The sequence below is a fragment of the Tamandua tetradactyla genome, chromosome 2 (assembly GCF_023851605.1).
Source record: "Tamandua tetradactyla isolate mTamTet1 chromosome 2, mTamTet1.pri, whole genome shotgun sequence".
In the NCBI taxonomy this organism is placed as follows: domain Eukaryota; kingdom Metazoa; phylum Chordata; class Mammalia; order Pilosa; family Myrmecophagidae; genus Tamandua; species Tamandua tetradactyla.
The window spans coordinates 106700737-106720553 of record NC_135328.1 but is presented as its reverse complement, the minus strand read 5'-3'; the positions used below and the strand labels follow the sequence as shown (position 1 = coordinate 106720553).

The window sequence follows — 19817 nt, the reverse complement described above, 5'->3', positions numbered from 1 at the left end:
AGTTGTGTTGAGTGAGATCAGTAAAATGGAGTGGTTCTGCTGATTTCTCAATTTAAAAAACTTCTTAAAACAGGAGGGGCATGAGTGATGTTGAGGATGTTTACATAATAGATGTAACCTCTTTTGCCAAGAATTTTGGAGGTTAAGTATAATAACAATAATCACTATTCATTAAGTTCCTACTATATGCAAGATATTACACTTGGACTCTGGGAACATTATCTCACCTCATTGAACCTACAAAAGGGACACTAGAGCATGGGGTCAGGATCTCGCCCTCTGGAATAAGACTGTTTCTGTTCAAATCCTAGCTCTTCCACTCAGGATCTGTGGAACCTACAGCCAGGCACTCATCATTGTTCCTCAGGCTCCTCAGTTGCAATATGGGTCTAATGTTAGTACCTCAAATTAAACTAACTCATTCCGAGGAAGTGGTTAGAGCAGGGCTCAACACATTGTAAATAAGTAATGCATGTTAGCAATAGTTATTAATGTTATTATTATTACCAATCCTGTTTTATAGAGAGGCTCAGACAATTCAGACAACTTGCTTAAAATCAAACAGATAGTGAAGCGGGACAAGGACTTGAATTTATTTGTTAAACACCACTTGTGTCAGTTTGAATCTGTGGTGGACCCCAGAAAAGCCATGCCCTTTAATCCTCATTCAATATTGCTATCTGGGAGCATTTTGATTGTTCCCATGGAGATGTGACCCACCCAATTGTGGGCGGTAACTTAAAAAAAATATTTATTAATAAAACCAATCAACTTACACATGAACATTCTTAACATATGAGCATTCTGTACTTGGTGTGCAATCATTGGCTCACAATATCATCGCAAAGTTGTATATTCATCACCATGATATTTCTCAGAACATTCACATCATTTCAGAAAAAGAAATAAAAAGAGAAAAGAAAATGTGGGTGGTAACGTTTGATCAGAAAGCGTCCATGGAGTGTGATTCCACCCATGAATCCTTTAAAACAGTAGTCATTTTGGAGAAAGTCCCTTTTTTTTAAAGCAACGGGAAAGCCACAGAGAGCCACCGCGGAGCTGAGCAGAACTGTGAAGCAGAGAGTCCACCTGCAAGAGACCTTTGGAAATGAAGAAGGAAAACACTTCCCTGGGAGCTTCATGAAACAAGAGATCTGGAGAGAAAGCCAGCAGATGCCACCATGTTTGCCATGTGCCCTTCCAGCTGAGAGACAAATGCTGAACATCATCAGCCTCCTTGAACCAAGCTATCTTTTCCTGAATGCCTTAGACTGGACATTTCTATAGACTTGTTTTAACTGGGACATTTTCTCAGTCTTGGGACTATAAACTAGCAATTTATTAAATTCCCCTTTTAAAAAGTCACTCCATTTCTGGTATATTGCATTCTGGCAACTAGCAAACTAGAACACCACTCTGTGAAAGCACCAGCGCATTAACTGAAGGGCAACAAAGATTTTCCAAGTAAGATAAAAGAAAGAAAAAGAGATTATTATGAAAGGTGAACATCTAGACAACATATGACCCATCTCTGCTTCTCTACACGTCAGGACGCTGAAGTTCTAGAGACCTGAAGGCTCAACCTTGGTTTCTCTAGTGGGAAACTACCAAGGAGTTGGCTTCTTTTTGTTTGGAGGTTTCTTTTGGTTCCACTAACATGTTGAAAATTAACACCGTGCTTAGGTACTGCTGAGCCTGCTTCTACATAGCCACTTATCATTGATCTTATGGATACACCCAGTGCCTCAGTGACCCACTTGAAGCAAATCAAACCTTGTTTTACCTTCAGCAGTTAGGTAAACAACTATTATTACCAGTCAATCATTAAGACCCTGACGCATTTGAGACCTAAAGTAATGGAAGGGGAACAAAAGGAAAAATCAGTTATGAGCTGTATCTTACAAAAGACCACATATGACTCATAAGAGAAATCAACAGGGAAATGTTCCACACACAGCAGAGGGAACACAAGATTGGAGTCAGATCTTGGCTCCTCCATGTATTAGTAGCTATGTGATCTTGGACATGTTACTTAGCCTCTCTGAGCCTCAGCTTCCCTGTAAAATGGAGAGAATAATATCAGCCTCACAGGATTGTTGTAGAATTAAATCATAACTTAATGATAACTTGTGAGTGGGATACTTGGTAAACTCTAATGTAGAGCACACGTTTTTGTTTTTTTTTGGATTGAATAATACAAGGAATTTACTATCTCACATACCAAAAAGTCCAAAAGTAAGCAATTCCAGGCTTCTTTCATTCAGTAGCACAATAAAGGTGCTTTCTATACATGCATCCTGCTATCCTCCATGTGATGGTTTTCATCTTTGTGCCTGTCCACATATTCTTTACTAATGTTGTTATTATAGATTGTTATAAAGATGAAAAGCATCAGTAGGAACCAAGGGAAAGAAAACTTATCAATACCAGCAGATTTTTAAAATTATCAGAGTACTACTAAAGGAAAGACAGTAAAGCGCTTGCTAGATCAGATTAAAAGAAGAGACAAGTGCAATGCCACTGCTAACTTTTATAACTCTTTTGAATGATGTGACTATGAATTCTCTTGATCCTCAGGCCTTGAAAAGGATCTTATCCATAAGCATATTCAGTAACTGAGGCTTAGAGAACCTTCCTTGAGGTCAAACACCAGAATAATTGACAGAACCTTACATATCTGCCTTTCCAAGGCAAGAGATTTAACATATGAGGTTTAGGCAATGCATATGGAACATTGATTTTCCAGAGGGAGCAATTTCAGTTAAATACCTCTGATTTTACCCCATTAATATTTCCTTTATACCCCATTAAAGAAATTGAGGGCAACTGGTGCCTCTTTCTCCTATCTGTGACCTCAGACACTGTGGAAAAATTGTCTTCTTAATTCCATGGTCTACAGTCTATTTAGACCAGGGGATTATACTTTTTTGCTGCTTGAGACTATTGAATGACTTCTTTTGAGGAAGACAGAGATGTTTATTTATTTATTTATTTTTACCCAAGATCCAGATCTTTTGAAGTACTTGAGTAGGATGAAGAGGATGGGCTAAGCCAGGCAGCCCCATCCTCACTCTTGCTAGCAGAACTTCCCTGCATTGATCCCTACCATTGGTGTCTCTCGTAGGTTGCTAATGGGCATGACTCCGCTCTGAGTGCGTAGTAGCATGTGGGAAAAATAAGAGGTCTCTTTTTCCTTCCAGGAACTATAATTTTCTAGGAAGGGGATATACAAGAATATACATAAGCTTTTGAAAGTCAAAGTCTTTATTTTATTCATCGAGTCCCTACAGTGCCTAGTTTACATACAAGGTACTGTACCTTGTATCATTAAATATTTGCTGAATGAATGAATATGAGGCAAATCAAACAAGAAGGCCGTATATAGAACTAAAATGAATGGTACATGCATAAGTGATATGAGATTGATGAGGAGAGAGATGTGCCAGTTTGGGTGAAAGCACTTGGGGGAGGTCCAAGATTTCACCTCATCAATTTGTGAAGGAAACTCTCAGTGCTGTAGGTTACTGGTTGTAACCAATCTTTCTCTTTATTGTTCAGAAAAAATAAAAAAAGATGACCCTGTGAAATCTTCCCAGTATGCTGGTAACCAGGCCTCCTGCTATAAACACTAATGGTTTTTCCTAGCAGAAAAATAATGGAGAGTCTTGATCTGTGAAATGCTTTTAGAAGGATACATTTGGCCAGTCAAGTTTACTTATTATAAATAAACTTGGAATTTCTGGATTTATGGACACAACTGGTTGAATAATTAATAGGGTATAAATGGAAATCTTTAACTAAAATTATTCCCTTTGCAAAATCAATGATCCATGTGCTTAAACTTCGCATATTAAATCAGAATCAGAATAAACCCTAATGTAAAACAAGGAACCCACACTGACAATCTTCGTCTTCTGTGAGAGAAGAACACCTTGGGATCCTTCGATTTACTAGTGAATTTTGACACTGGGTGAGATCAATGACTCATATGAGTCAGATTTGACATTACAACCCTTTTCTTCGACTTTCCAGGTCATTCTGGCTCTCCTGTTTCTTTTCAGTTTCTGTGAACTGACTAAAATCCTTTAGAGAATGTTAGACATGCACTGGACCCTCAGCTCAGCTCCTTATAGCAGCGCAACTTTGAGCTGGTTATATAAGTGTCCCAGTCTTAGTTTCTTCATCTGCAAAATGGGTTTGCCAACAGTGGTATCTGGAGAGGCTGCAGGATTAAATGAGCACCTCACCCTTCTCTGCACTGGGGCAGGCACTCCTTTCCCAGCTGGAGCCAGCCCGGTCGGCAGGACTGGCACTGCATGCTGTGCCTCCCTTCACATGTCCTACAGGAGCTGTGGCAGGGGCCACACCGGTGGTTGTCCTCATCGGCATAGTAGCTCTCAGGGCAGTTCTCCACGCAGGTCGTGTCTGCCAAGAGAGGAACACAGTCTGTTGGCATCATGCCACGTGTCTCCAAGGCTTGCTGAGCAACCTTCCGTGTCCTGTGGGCAGGGCGGGGGGCGGGGGGTACAGGAGAAATGACACACCGTCCCTGAGGTGGATGGATACACTTGGGGACTTAAGTGAACTTCTAAGAAATAGAACCAGTTATGAATTCAGAGAAAACAGAGGTCAGAATGAACTAGCCTTGGTGGCTTAAATGATATGTTAATCAATGCATATAAATCTAGGGGAAATTTTGATGAGGAACTGAATATTTCCCTGTTCTTAAGGTATCACTACAAAGTGCCTTAGTTACAAGGGGGAAAATAGTAACTATGCAACAGAGCGAGGGGGCTCATCTTAATCAAAACCTGCATCACCCACGAGAGGCAGGTGGACAGCATGTACCTTCAGACATGGTCCTTTGAGAATGACACAGCATTGGCTAATCACCAACATGATATTCTGGCTGAGAAAGCATAATTTTAATCTAATCGTGAGGAAATGTCAGGCAAACCCCAAATGAGGGCTAAAAATGTCACTATCATAAAAGACAAAGAAAGTCCACAGAGATGTTTCAGCCTAAATGTGGTTAAAGGGACAGCAACTAAATCAACACCTAACTCTAGACTGGCCTTTGCTCTGAAGGGGAATTGACAACATTGGAAAATGGATGATATATTAGATAACAGTGTTGTACTGATGTTAAATTTGTTAGAGTTGATAGTGTACTTTGGTTTTGTAAAAAAAAATCCCTATTCTGAAGTATTTGGAGGAAAGGAATCACAGTGTATGTAACTTAGTCTCAAATGGTTCAGGAAAAAAAGTGTGTATCATTGCCCATATAGGTTGTGTGTATATGTGTGGGAAGGGGGTGGGTGGGTGCGCAGAGATGTCAAAGCAAATGGGGTAAGATGCTAGAAAATGTTAAAAGGGGAATTGGGTAAAGGGTATATTCCTATTTGTGGTAGTTAGATTCAGTTGTCAACTTGGCCAGGTGAAGGCACCTAGTTCTGTTGCTGTGGACATGAGCCAATGGTACGTGAACCTCATCTGTTCCTGATTATATCTGCAGTTGGCTAGGAGGCATGCCTGCTGCAATGAATGATGTTTGACTTAATTGGCTGGTGCTTAAATTAGAGAGGTCAACACAGCACAGCCCAAGCAACTCAGCATATCTCATCTCAGCACTCGCAGCTCAGCCCAGGTCTTTGGAGATGCAGAAAGGAATCACCCCAGGGAAAGTTGTTGGAACACAGAGGCCTGGAGAGAAGGCCAGCAGAGATTACCCTGAGCCTTCCCACGTAAGAAAGAGCCTCAGTTGAAAGTTAGCTGCCTTTCCTCTGAAGAACTAACAAAATAAATCCCTTTTTATTAAAAGCCAATCTGTCTCTGGTGTGTTGCATTCCAGCAGCTAGCAAACTAGAACACTATTCTTTGTACTTTTCTTACTTTTGCAACTTTTCCTTAAGTTTGAAAAACATTCCAAATACAAAAAGAAAGAAGTGACTATCCATTGGGCATCAGGCACTGTGTAAGTAGTTTCCTAGATGGAAGGGAAAACAAATGCCTCCTGGGACTTAGGGGAAACAGAACTCACTGAGGAGAAGGCTCTTCCTCGGGCAGGTGTGACACTGGTCCTCAGAGGGCCCCGAGCAGCGAAAGCACTTAGTGTGACAGGGCTTGCACTCGTGAGCCTCTGCATCCCAGTACTCCGAGGCGGCACACTCCCTGTAAACCACGCAGCTCCCACGGTTGTCCATCCTCAGCCCTTCTCGACAGGTCGTGCAGGTCCCAGAGGCCGAGCAGGTGTGGCAGCTCTTGTGGCAATCTGTGGACACGGTGTGGACAGCAGTGAGAAAGGGCTGGGGTGCCTTAGAGGCAATCAATTCCTTTAGAAAGTGTGTCGGCATTCCTTTCACATATCTTCCAGAGATTTCCAGGGCTCTGTGCCAAGGCTGTGGGCCGGGAGGAGATTACAGCTCTCGGCAGTCTGGGTGGAGCATTCTTGGTGCAAAAGGAGAATGGCCATCTTGCTTTCTTTATGGTACATACCCAGAGAGCTGATGCAACAGCTCTCATGCAACAGCCACCTCAGAAATATTATTAAAGCTCAGTATAATCACCCAAACTGCAACAGATAAGAAGTAATTCCACAGCACTATTGTCCTACACAAGGACATTGCCTTTTTACCCTCTCACCCTTATTGTTTTGGTCCTTCACTCACCTATCAGAATCCCTTGTGCACCACTAATAGAGCAATTGTCGAAATACATCATAATTGCCTGTTGACTCTGACTCTCCAGGCCTCTTTGGTGTTTATTTTTTAATGCAGTGCCTCTGACAGGTACTTGGTAAATATTTGTTAGAAAATAAAATAAGAACAATTTCACAGGTTTGGTTGATGCGTGGAGGTATAGGTGGAGCCCAGGGCACTTTTAAGGCAGTGAAATTATTCTGTACGATACTGTAATGGGGGATCCATGACATTACACAGTTTCCATTTTTCAGAACTCATAAAACTGAACAACAAAAAATGGGAAGCTGTGATGGTTTGGACGTTTCATGGACCCCAGAAAAGACCATGTTCTTAAAGCTAACCCATTCCTGTGGGTGGAAACCCATTGTGGGCGGAACCTTTGGATTTCACAAATAGTCCGGAGGGCACCGGCACTAAATAATGCTGTACATGAAACACACACAACCGCGTATGCAGAGAACCTCTGGGAGGACGAAACATCTTCACGTCCTGCCCAAGCCACCTGCCCAAGGACGTGTTAGGATGTGGTGGCCCACGGTTTCCCCTGCCACATTAGGTCACCCTCAGGCTCTCGCTGCCTTTAGGAGGACTGCCTCAGCAGTTCTACCTCGCGTTTGCTGGGGGGCAGCATGTGGGGCTGAGTGACTACTGCCTCCCAGCTGGAGCGAAGCTTGAGGCTGTGGAAAAGTCCTTTTTCCCAGAATGCTTCTCTTACTTGCGTGACATTCCTTTGGTAATGGACAGTTTACATTTTTTTCTGTTCTTGATTAATAAAAGGCAAACACAAGGAGGTGGAATAAAAGGCAAACACAAGGAGGCGGAAACAATGCAAATGCCCATTGACAGTTGAATGAATAATAAAAGGTGGCATATCCAGGCAATGCGGTACTTCTCAGCCATGGAAAGGAAAGAGGGGCTGATACACATGACTGCAGTGGATGAACTTCGAAAATATCATGCTATTTAAATGAGCCAGGCACAAAACGACAAATATCACATGATTTCACTTATATGAAATATTTAGAATAAGCAAAGCCATCGAGACAGAATAGACTGGAGGTGACCAGGTGCTGGCAGAAGAGGAATGGAGAGTTAGGGCTTATTTGGTAGAGAGTTTCTGTGCTGGTCTGGGTGACGAAAGCATGTTAATGATGGAATAGATAATGACAACACAACATTGTAAAAGTAATCAACTCTACCGAATCGTACACTTGTGTTAAAATGGCAAATTTCATGGTGCATGTATGTGAGCACAATAAAAAAAAAGTTGATAAAGACATATTCTCAAAGTTTCAAGGATGGAACAAAACTCAGATCACACACACACAACACGAAAACAATAAGGAGGTAAAAATAATAGCAGATTCTTTCTTCAAAGTGTAGGGATGAGGTGTGGGGAGGGATGGAGCGGAGGACCAGGAGGAGGGGGCGCTGCTGCTGAAGAAGACAAGAAGGAAAGGAGTGGGGCGCTGAAGAGGCAAAGGATGGAGGGAGGAAAGAGGTTCTGAGAAAATCCTCTATGGAGCAGTTTTGCTTGAGCTGCTACACACTTGTAAAGGCTTCAACTTTTAAGAACAATCTTCCATATTTGGTGGCTTTTGAAGGCTCCTCATCACAGGGGCAAATCTTCCACTGAGAATCCCTTCTGGTTAGCAGTCCACAGCCACAGCTGTGAGGAAAGTCAACGCGATTTCGCTACTAATAAAAGTCACAGGACCAAAGCTGATTAATAATTCCTTTTTTTTAAAAAAATAAAACAAATTAGAAATGGTTACAACGAATCATTATATATTACCTCGATTTTACCACAGTAATAATAATTTTAAAAAGCAGACTCAAAGCTCGGTTCCTGGAATGGGAGGGAATGACCAGGAAAGGCAGGGTTGGGACCGCACACCCTCCTCCACGCCCCACTCCCACCCCCACCCCCCGCAGAAACCCAAGATGCTCTCAGGCCCCCTGGGATGTCTGCTCTGCCTGCTTCCTGGACGTCTTTACCTTTGCAATCTTCAGTCTCCTCTGAAAAGTAAGTTCCCTCTGGACACTCGTCCAAACACAGCCCATCGTAGAGAACCGAGTCTGCGTCGGTGCAGACGCTGCAGTCGCCCTCGTCCGGGCCTCGGCACTCCAGGCAGAGCGCGTGGCAGGCCACGCATTGGCGCGAGGTGGCGTAGAAGCCCAGAGGACAGGACTGGTGGCACGTGTCATTGTACAGGAAGAAGTCAGGCAAGCACTCTGAGGGGAAGGAGGAAGCAGCATGTTATCCTCGTTGGGGAGACTGAGAAAGAAATTCATTCCTTTTGCAGGGGGTAAGGCCCCTCCCCACCACTCCGGCTCATTTGCCAGGTTCCCATCCCTGTGGGCATGCCTTGCATGTCTGTGCCTGTTTGAAAGTATTATGTACCCCAGAAAATCATGTTTTAATCCTGATTCAATATTGTGGGAGCAGCTATTCCTTTTAATCCTAATTCCATACTGTAGGGCAGAAGGTTTTGGTTATCTTCAGGAGATTGTGGCACACACAATTGTGGGTGTGACTTTTTGATTAGATGGAGATATGACTCCACCCATTCCAGGTGGGTCTTGCTTAGTTTACTGGAGTCCTTTAAAAGAGGAAACATTTTGGAAAGCATCAGAAACAACAGTGCCCACAGAGCCCACAGAGCCCACAGAGCCCACAGAGCCAGAGACACTTGGAGAACAGTTGCTTCACAGAACAGAGACACTGATGTTTAGAGATGCTTGGAGCCCAGGAGACATCACCATGAGATGTTAAGCAAGTCAGGGCCTGGAAAGAGCCAAGGGAAGCCGAGAGATAAAAGCCATCCCAGGAAAAGCAAAGTGAGGAACCCTCATAGCAACAAAGGCTGAAAGCAACGGAGCCCAGGAGCAAGGGGCCAGTGTGCCTTCCCAGCTGACAGAGGTGTTCCAGACACATCCGCTTTCCTTGAATGAAGGTATATTATCCTGGATGCCTCAGTTGGGACATTTTTATAGGCTTAGAACTTGTAAATGTGTAACTTACTAAACTGCCTATTTAAAATCCATTCCCGTTCTGCTATATTGCATTCTGGCAGCTTGCAGACTAATACAGTGTCCAACAACCCTTGACTTAGGAAAAGGAGATCACATATGGAGACTGATTGGGTGATGCTAGGCTTAAGTCTCGACATGACCTGGTCTTCAGAGGTGGAAAAAATTGCAGTGCTGAGATGTTGAATGTATTGTTCAGGAAACTTGAAAACCATGTGTCAAAAGACTAATCAGAGTTAAATCATGGTTTACACCTTTTTATTCAGGACACCGAGATTGTTGCAGCAAGGAAACTGATTGCCTGCAAAAGGGAAAGCATCTTTGGGGAGTTTGTGAGCAGTGTTATAAAAAGATAAAAGGAAGATGGCTAGATTTTGTTGATTGGGGCAGGAAACTGTTAGTTTTATAAGGACAGGTTAAGTGTAAGTTAGGCTTCATTTATAATTGGGGTAGGTGTGCTTTACTGGAGCTTCACTGGGTTTTGGAAGGTTCAGGAGGTAGGACCTGGTAGCAGCTCTGTGATGGTTTCAAGCTGTATGCACCCCAGAAAAAAATGTGCTTAAATTTAACCCATTCCTATGGGTATGAACCCACTGTATATAGGACCTTTTTTTTTTTTAAACATATGATCATTCCATTCTTGGTATATAATCAATAACTCACAGTATCATCAAATAGTTGTATAATCATCACCATGATGATTTCTCAGAACATTTTCATCAATTCAGAAAAAGAAATAAAAAGAAAAAAGAAAAAAATTCATACATGTATTATGATACCCCTTACGCCTCCCTCTCATTGATTGCTAGTATTTCAATCTACCCAATATATTTTGCCTTTGTTTCCCATTTTTTATCTATACCCCTCACCACTCCCTTTTATTGATCACTAGAATTTCAACCTACTAAATTTATTTTAACATTTGTTCCCCTTATTATTTATTTATTTTTAATCCCTATGTTTTACTCATCTGTCCATACCACAGACAAAAGGAGGATCAGACCCAAGGTTTTCACAATCACACTATCACACTGCAAAAGCTAGATCATTATACAATCATCTTCAAGAAACATGGCTACTGGAACACAGCTCTACATTTTCAGGCAGTTCCCTCCAGCCTCTCCAATACACCTTAACTAAAAGATGATATCCATATAATGCGTAAGAATAACCTCCAGGATAACCTCTCAACTCTGTTTGAAATCTCTCAGCTACTGACACTTTATTTTGTCTCATTTCTCTCTTCCCCCTTTTGGTTGAGGAGGTTCTCTCAATCCCTTGATGCTGAGTTCCGCCCAGCTCATTCTCGGATTTCTGTCCCACGTTGCCAGGAAGGTTGTAAATAGGACCTTTCAATGAGGTTAATTCAGTTAAGGTCTGGCCCACCTATTTCAGGATGGGTCTTAATCCTATAACTGGAGTGTTTTATAAGAATGAGATTCAGATATACACATAGAGAGAGAAAGCCACAGAAGGAAGAAATTGAAATTGACTCTGGAAGAAAAGGGAGAGACGAGCAGATGCCATCAAGTGCCTTGCCACATTACACAGGAACCAGGGGTCACTGGCCTAGAATGCCAGTCTTTGGGGAGAAAGCATCGCCTTGATTATGCCTTGATTTGGACATTTTCCTGGCCTTAAAACTGTGAACGAATAAATTCACATTGTTTAAACCAACCTATTTCATGGTATGTGCTTAAGCAGCCTAGGAAACTAAAACAACCTCACACTCTATTCAATACAGAAATCAGTTTAGGAATTGCTGGATTGGGTGATTTTTCTTTAATGATACAATAGACTAATAAATGGAGATGTGTATTTAATCAGTATGAAGACTGCAATATGGGCTTATTTTATTTGTGTTCATTTTCTTATTTTGGGGGAATCCTGGAAAACACTTTAGGCTTACATCAAGTGAATCCTTTGGCTAGGACAGCTCCACATAAATGAGTCTCCTTTATCTGGGGAAGGAAGTTGGACCGCTTTTCTTGGGAGTACATTCCAGAGGAAAAAACCTATACACAGAGTGCTATTTTCAGAGTCTTACAGCTACCTGAACATTCCTTCCTTCTCTTTTATAACAGTGTAAATTATTTAGCTTCCTCTGTATTTAGTTGTTTGCGATCAGTCACCCCTGTAAGATTTTGTGTTCCATTGAGGTGGAACCTTTGTGTTTTTAATTGTATCTCCAGCCCCTGGGGAAGTGCATGGCATACAGGAGGTGCTCAAAATATGGGTGAAGCAGAAATCATGCAAAGAGGGGCTCTTGTTTATCTTAACTTGCAGAGTCTGTAATGCAAAGGCTTTGACTCACCCTCACTTAATTTTGTCATCGATGTGCATGTAGACAGACACATTTCGCCAAGTTAGGGAGACTGGCTCCCACAGTTCTCTCTGGACACTGTTATGGATTAAATTGTGTCCCCATAAGAGACAGGCTCAAGTCTTAACCCCCGGTCTCACAAATGTGACCTTATTTAGAAATAGGGTCATTGGAGATGTGATTGGTTAAGATGAGGCCAAACAGGATTAGGTTGGATCCTAATCCTATATGACTGGTGTCCTGATAAGAAGATGGAAATGTGTCTCCCCAGACGGACACTGGGGAGAAGACAACCATGTGAAAATGGAGGAGGCAGAGATTAAAATGATGCATCTGCAAGCCAAGGAAAACTAAGGAAGACAAACAGCAGAAGCTAGAAGATGCAAGGAAAGATTCTCCCCTTCGGGTCTCAGATGGAACATGGTGCTGCCAACACCTTGAGTTTGGACTTTGAGCTTCCAGAATGCAGGAAAATGCATTTATGTCGTGTCAAGCCACTCAGTTTGGTTACTGCTGCCCTATGAAAATAAGACAAACACCCACCCTTGGGTAGTCGGTTCCCAAACAGGGAGCCATGCTCTGCCTTAGGATGCTCCCAGGTACCTTTGCACGTTTTCTCATGGATGCAGTCCTGACACATCTCAGGGCAGTGCTTGCACACCCCATCCATGGCCACGTGCTGCTCTGGGCAGACCTCCTGGCATACTCCTTGGTCCAGGACAAGGCTCCCTTCACACGAACGGCAGCTGGTGGCATTTCCTTCACATGTTCTGCAAGGTGAGTGGCAGTGTTCACATATGCCATCTTCTGCATAAAAGCCCCTGCGGAGGGAAGAAAGTATAACTGAAGAAGCTTAGAAACTAGAGAAGTGAGTCACATCTGATCACATATTTCAAGCCTCTCTTCTGCCAATATCCCAATGGCCAAAGCAAGTCACACAATGAAGTCCACAGTCAAAGGGCAGGGAGTGCATTCTCTTCTAGCGGGAGTTGCTGCAGCCTCAAGGCAGGGGACAGGGATACAGGGAGGAGTGAAGGATTGGAGTAGGTGACTTAATCTACCAGAGTCCTCTTTAAATCCCGATGTCAATATGGGACATGCCTCCACCCCATCCCCCACCACGGAATCATTACTTGATGCTTTGTTTAATTGCTTAATTCATTCATATCCATTTAATCATTCACTCATTCATTTATTTATTCTATTCATTCATTAAAAACAAATGTATAGAGTATGTCAGGGGATGGGGAATAAAACCCCCTTTTAAAATGTGGTTTTAAGAAGAAGAAATTGGAAAAGAAAGTAGAGAAATAGGAAGGTGAAAGGGGAACTAGTAGTATCCAGATGAAAGCTAAGATTAGGCTTCTTTGTGCATTGTTATCTTGAGCTTTTTTGACCACTATGGTGAACACTTAAAGAACAAAGGTACTTTGCTACTGTGTCCCACAAAATCTATCCCTTAAAAATGAATTTTGACACAACAGTGACTAGAAATGCATTACATGCCTACCAGGAGTTTGATTGAACTTGCGAAATTTGAAATTAAATAAACAGTGCATTCCCAAATATATTTCATCTTCTACCAGAATGAGCAATTGATGGATTCATCATTCCTATATTATAAAAATTCTGGAGTCTTTTGTTTGGGGGAGTTGCGCTGGATTGCTGTTCATTTTCCAGCTGGCTCTAATTCTCGACATCCTAGCAAATCCACAGCTGTTTTCTCAAGGCAGCTGTAACTCCAGGGTTTCAGAGTAACTCCTATATTCTAACAGAAAACCTGCAAAGGTTATCGCCCAGATACGCAGCTCATCAAGTAGATTTGCAGTGCTAGGATAAGGCCTCGGGAAAATAATTTCTGGACAAAGAAGATGAGCATTTTTAGTACAGGACCTGAAAAGATAAAGTATGAGACATGAGACTCTTCTCCTTAGCACAGTCGATGTTGCATTAAATGCTAAATTGAAAGACGTGGATTCAAGCAAAAAACCCAACCCACTGAAGATGATTTTTAACTCAAAAATAAGTGAACTTCAGAAACTCTGTTGGGACGCAGGCAGAAGTCAACATGAGGAGTTTTCCAGAGAGTGTCAGTGTCAAAAGCTGCCTTCTCTCCCCACATCTACCTGGCTATTCCTTCTGTCTAGTCTCTGCATTTACAAATTTCGTTTGCTGCATTTTGTCATGCTTTATTTCACTGTTATTTTTATTCACAAAGACAAATATAAATTCTTTTCAACGATAACACCGCATGAATTAAATTATTAAATTCGAAGTAATTTGTGTTGAAGTCTTTCAGCCCAGATAAATATATGTAGGGCAGACGATTTCTGGTCTTGAGCTCCATATATATTTTTCAGACACCCAAAACAGAGACAGCCAGTGCTTAAACGATGTTTTTCCTCCACCAGCGCTTCAAAGCTGTTCATATTTGGTGGACTGAGTACACCTTAAGTTTTTTGTTGCCTTTTAAACAATTACCATATTAATATATGCTACTCCTCACACTGTTTTTGTTTCATGGACAAATGCCATGTTTGAAAAAGTGATGGGCACTAATGCTGACTTACAAATAATTCTTAATACCTTAGTGCCATTTCATTGCAGGTTGTATCCTGTTATAAATCTCCTCACTTTTCTGGGATGGATAACATGCAAATGGAAGACTGCTCAGAAATAGCAACAAGGCCTTCCAAGACAAACTGAATAGCGTATGTTTTTCAGACTCTGTTTCCCTATTTTTTTCTTCGTAAATGCAAAAAATGCAGGACACCACAGTATTCAGATATGCTATGCAAAGCAGAAGGCTAGGACAGGCCACGGTGGTTCAGTGGCAGAGTTCTCGCCTGCCGTGGACTCGGATTTGATTCCCGGCGCCGGCCCATGCCAAAAAAAAAAAAACAAAAAAAACACTAAAAAAGAGAAGGCCACATGCTTCTTATTCTATAGACTCCAAGAAGTATAGGCCTTGGTAGCAGCTTCTTTATTTTAAAAAAAATACAAAATTTCTGCACTGCTGTGTCCACATAGTAGTATTCCATTGCTCTTAAGAGTGGGTCAAGCCAAGCCTTGGAAGAGAGACCTGTTGAGTAGACAACTGATGGGAAGAAGGTAAAGGCATCTCTTTCTTCCTTATTGTAATGCATTTCTAATTCCTGGAACATTCAAGGAATCCAAGAGAGACCTGGGAAATGGTTGCAGTGATTAAATAAGTATAGCAACAAAAATGACCGTCTACTCAATTCTATCACAGCAAAGGTTAATGAGGAAGCAATGATCGACTTTGGAAAATAGACTTCTGGTCTTCACCTTTGTTTTATAATAATGCATTTGCTAAGTTTGTTTAAGGTCGGGCCCTGGTTGATGGGATGGAGGGAGGCTGGCAGTTTCAGGCCTCCCTGACTATGAGTTTTTCCTCATATTGCCTTCTCCCCTTGTGTTCTCCAACTTTTTCCTCCCCTTTCTCCAATGGGCTTGACAAAGTCCTTCAAGAGCTATTTTCTATTAAGCCTCTTTTCAAATACTCAAAAACTCATGCTAAGGTAAGAAGCCAGTCACAAAAGACTACGTATTGTATGGCACCATTTATGTGAAATGTCCGGAACAGGCAAATCTATAGAAATAGAAAGTAGATTAGTGGTTTCTTAGGGTTGCAGAGAATGGGAAAAATTAGGGGTGATGGCTAAAAGGGTACAGGATTTCTTTTTTGGGGTGATGAAAATGCTCTCAAATTGTGGTGAGGGTTGCATAACTGTGAATACATTAAAAAAGCATTGCATTGTATGCTTTAAATGGGAGAATTGTATGTTATGAGAATTATATCTCAATAAAGCTGTTATATATATATATATATATATATATATATATATATATATATATATATATATATATATATAAAACCCAGCCAGCTGGACAAGAAGGCAGCATTGTGTAATGGTTAAGCATATGGACTTCAGTGCCGGGCAGACTTGGATTCCAACCTTGGCTGTAACAAGTATCAGCTATGTGATATTGAGCATCTATAGAATGGGAGAAAACAATCACAGCTGCACAATAGGACTCCTGAGGGTTATTGGGTCTGTACATTTGGGGCAGTGCCTAGGCATAGCAAGCCCTCAGCAAATTACTGTTTTGAAATGGTTCTGCTCGGCTCTCTGTGCATTTAGGCACTGGGAAGTATGACAGTGACTGATGCAAACCTCTCGCAGTGGGTTATAAGCCTTTTGCAGTCTCAGGCTTCCTTTAACAATCTTAACATGGCTTTGAATGTCAGTTCCTATACCTAGTAGGTGCTAAATGTGTATCTGTGGAGTAGAACTGAATACATTTAGCTTCTACGCTCGATCGGAAGCTTGTCGAAGATATGCACCACGGCTTACATTTGTGAGTCTATCTCAGTGATTGAGATGAATAGGTTTTTAGGAAATATGCATTGTTTCAATCATCAAGTTCTTTTAAATGAGATTGCAAATGAAACTCATCATTCCTAAACACCGACACGGAAGGTTGCCTAACCCAATTCATCTCTTGTCCCCTCTCTCCATTTTTCCTTACTGGCAGGTTCTGATTTTGTTTATGTGTTCAGGGGTGAATCTTATTCCACTTGGGCCAATCCTATACATCCATCATCCCTGCCACAGATTATTTAGGAAGGTGTAAATGATACATTTTGGCCAATGAGATGTGAAAGCAATTCTCAGAAAGTTTTCTTCCCTCTTAAAAAGAGATAGCCAAGGAGAAAGGTTCCCTTTTGTGCTTCTGCTGGTGGCTGCGGGAAGTGGTGATGTCTGGTGCTGGTCTAGACATCATAGGAGCAAGAGGGGAGCCACCGAACAGCAAAATGGAAAGACTGGGGCTGGCTGACGATGCTCTTCTCCAAACTTCTTGTTACATGAGAAAATAACCTTGTGTTGTCTCTGTCATTTTGCTTGGCATTTCTGTTGTTCGTGACTGAAGCTTTCCTAACAGACTTTTCCATTTTCTATTTCCATTTCCCTCTTCAGCAAATGCTGGAAGTGGGACCGTTGATAGGAAGAGCAAAGGATTTATAAGCCAAGGGACCAACGGAACCATTAGGAATCAGTAAATAATCACCCAGATGGTTGCTTATTTATCATTCATAGTTAATGCCTTACCTTTAACTCCAAAGAGTTCACAAGTTCCACAGCCTCTCACAACCTTACTTTTGTGATGGAATAAAAATCTTGACAATACCCGATCATTAGTACAAGAGGGAAAAAGAAGTCTTTTTGTAAGTGAAAGTATATCCATATAACAGGTACAAGAGAGAAGTGCGCACTTTGCTTCATGCAACTTTTGGCTGCTGTGTGGCCAACAGTGATGTCAAGCAGTCAGAAGAGGACACTTATGAGGGTGCTCTAATCAGAGAGGAAGATAGTTCTTTGAATGAATAGGAAGGAATTGCCCTACCCCAGAGTGCTGTGGGAGAATGAACACAAACAGGAAGTAAAGGGGAGTTGGAAACGTACTCGGGGCACTTGGTGAAGCATCTGCCATCATGGAGGAAGAGCCGGTGGTCAGGGTGAACCTGACACTTTTCACAAAGGTGAGTTGCAGAGCAAGAAGCACAGTCTTCTGTACAGTTCTCACAGCTGCCACTCCTGGCTGAAGGCCATGTGCCTTGTGGGCAGGAGGACACACAGGCCTGAGCCAACAGATATGTTCCTAGAAACAAAGGGAAGAGAGAAGATGAGGACAGCGTACACGTCTGTGCGGAGAACTGACACTCTTGCCAGGGCTTTTTAAGCCTTCTCCAAAGCCCGCTGGATATCCAGAACAGTTATTTCAGGCTTACCAAAATATTTATTAGTGATGCAAAGTCTTCCAAGTGGAGTTAAAGCTCTAGAAAGGAAATTGATGACAGGAGGCCCTTGCCCTGTTTCTGTTACTTTGCTCCCAAAATTAGACATGGGTCATTCCGGGTGCCCTTTTGCTGAGCTAATCGTCTTATCAACAGCCTTTTCTCTGTCTTCCTGGTGTGAGGCAGATACATGTACAGAGCTGCCCCGTCTATCCTGCTTTCCCAATGCCTACTTTGTTAGGACAAATAGTAACTCTTCCATCTTTAACTAAGGGTCCATCTACTAATTTTTAATTGAAAAAACTGATACCATCATTAGAGGAAACCATTTAAAAATTACCTTCAACCACCAAATTCCAAGAAAATTCCTCGGGGTTCCTTTGCGAGTAATCTTTTATGTTTTATAGGATTATAATCATGGCACAACTATTATTCTAAACTGCTGTGTTTGCATCACATTTCACTTTTAACCTTGTGTCTTTCAACATGATCTTCATACAGATCACTCAAATGGGAGCAAACCTTTATCTTAGTGTATCCTATTAATCCAGCATTCCCCTGACTGGGTGCAATTATGTTATTTTTGATGTTTTGTTTGTATGGAAGATAAAGTAATTACTAGTTTGTTACATTATTACACTGTAGCCCTTGGTTCCCTCTGCCCAACCCGTCCCCACCCCAATCCGGTACAATTCAGCATCGGTAATGAAGAAGGAAATAATAAGCAGGCTATTTACCCCACTTACACTCTGTCTTCAGTTCTCTTGTTTTGATTAATGCACTTTAAAAGGATAATGGAAACCACAAAAATCAGGCAACCATAGACCCTAGCAAATTCCCTGGCTATGTCAACAAATAACTTCAGCACACCTTCAGATTAAGAAAGATTTTTCTTTCTTTCTTTTTTTTGTTTTTCCATCCTTTGAAAGTCAGTTGTCACTATTGTTCAGTGTGTTTGGGAACCGGTGTTTCTCGAGAATGGTCTAGATCAAGGTTGAGCAAGCCTCCTGCCCAAAGATGCCCACATACATGTGTTCCAATGAATTGACTTGGCCACTGCCCCCACCTGCCTGCTCCTTACAAACCTTTTGGACAGGAAGTGCACAGAGTCTCAGACCCATCACAGGTCATACAAGAAGGATGACAAGGCTGGTATTTTCTCAAAATGTCTGTACAGGGAGAGAAACAAGAAGTCAATCTCCTTTGAAAAAGCTCTTTGTACTGCAGAGTTAGAAAAGACTAGTCTTTCCTCCACACCAAAGTCCTATCCCTTCTTCCATTTTACATTAGCTAATTGTTGGCACTGTGTGGACTCTTTTTTTCCTTCTTCTCATTCATTGACAATGGGCTCTTTGACTATCAAGAGTTCCCCTGCAAACTTCCATGACAGGAAATTTGGTCCCTTACAAGACAGCTCTGGATATTTTGGAGGATATTTGAACTAACGAATGAACTTAGAAATGTGTGGGAGTGAGTGTTTGTGTGTACACATGTGATGTGAATGAGCCTCCACTTCAAAGGTAATCCCTTCCTTCCTTCCTTCCTTCCTTCCTTCCTTCCTTCCTTCCTTCCTTCCTTCCTTCCTTCCTTCCTTCCTTCCTTCCTTCCTTCCCTCCCTCCCTCCTTCCTTCCCTCCTTTCTTTCTCTCTCACTCTCCCTTTCTCCCTTTCTTTTTTTTCTTTTCTCCCTTCTTTCCTCTTTTCCTCTTTCTCTCCCTCTCTCCTTCCCTTTCTATCTTTCTCCTTTTTTGTTTCTCTCTTTCTCCTCTTGAAAATTATATTATATTATTGGTCAACATTTGGATCTCTGTGTAGCCATTATGGAATGCAACTTGAGTGGCGCTCCTCTTAAATTTGTCTGAAATCACTGTGAATACTTAAAGGATCCATCCCTAAACTTGCCAGGTGCTCGGATTTGCATCATTGGATCCAGATGCTTC

The 19817-nt window shown here is 41.9% G+C and overlaps 1 protein-coding gene across 2 annotated transcripts in view; it reads right to left on the bottom strand.

The window, feature by feature from the left end:
- Window positions 1-19817, bottom strand: part of PCSK5 (proprotein convertase subtilisin/kexin type 5) — a 441103-nt gene that overhangs the window by 38916 nt on the left and 382370 nt on the right. For both annotated transcript variants that reach the window (XM_077148451.1, XM_077148452.1), the window contains exons 29-34: window positions 18964-19047; window positions 17547-17742; window positions 12661-12878; window positions 8700-8936; window positions 6041-6271; window positions 4248-4425 (exon numbers count right to left, since the gene is read on the bottom strand). In XM_077148451.1, the coding sequence (XP_077004566.1) occupies window positions 4248-4425; window positions 6041-6271; window positions 8700-8936; window positions 12661-12878; window positions 17547-17742; window positions 18964-19047 (1144 nt within the window). The remainder of the gene's footprint in view (window positions 1-4247; window positions 4426-6040; window positions 6272-8699; window positions 8937-12660; window positions 12879-17546; window positions 17743-18963; window positions 19048-19817) is intronic.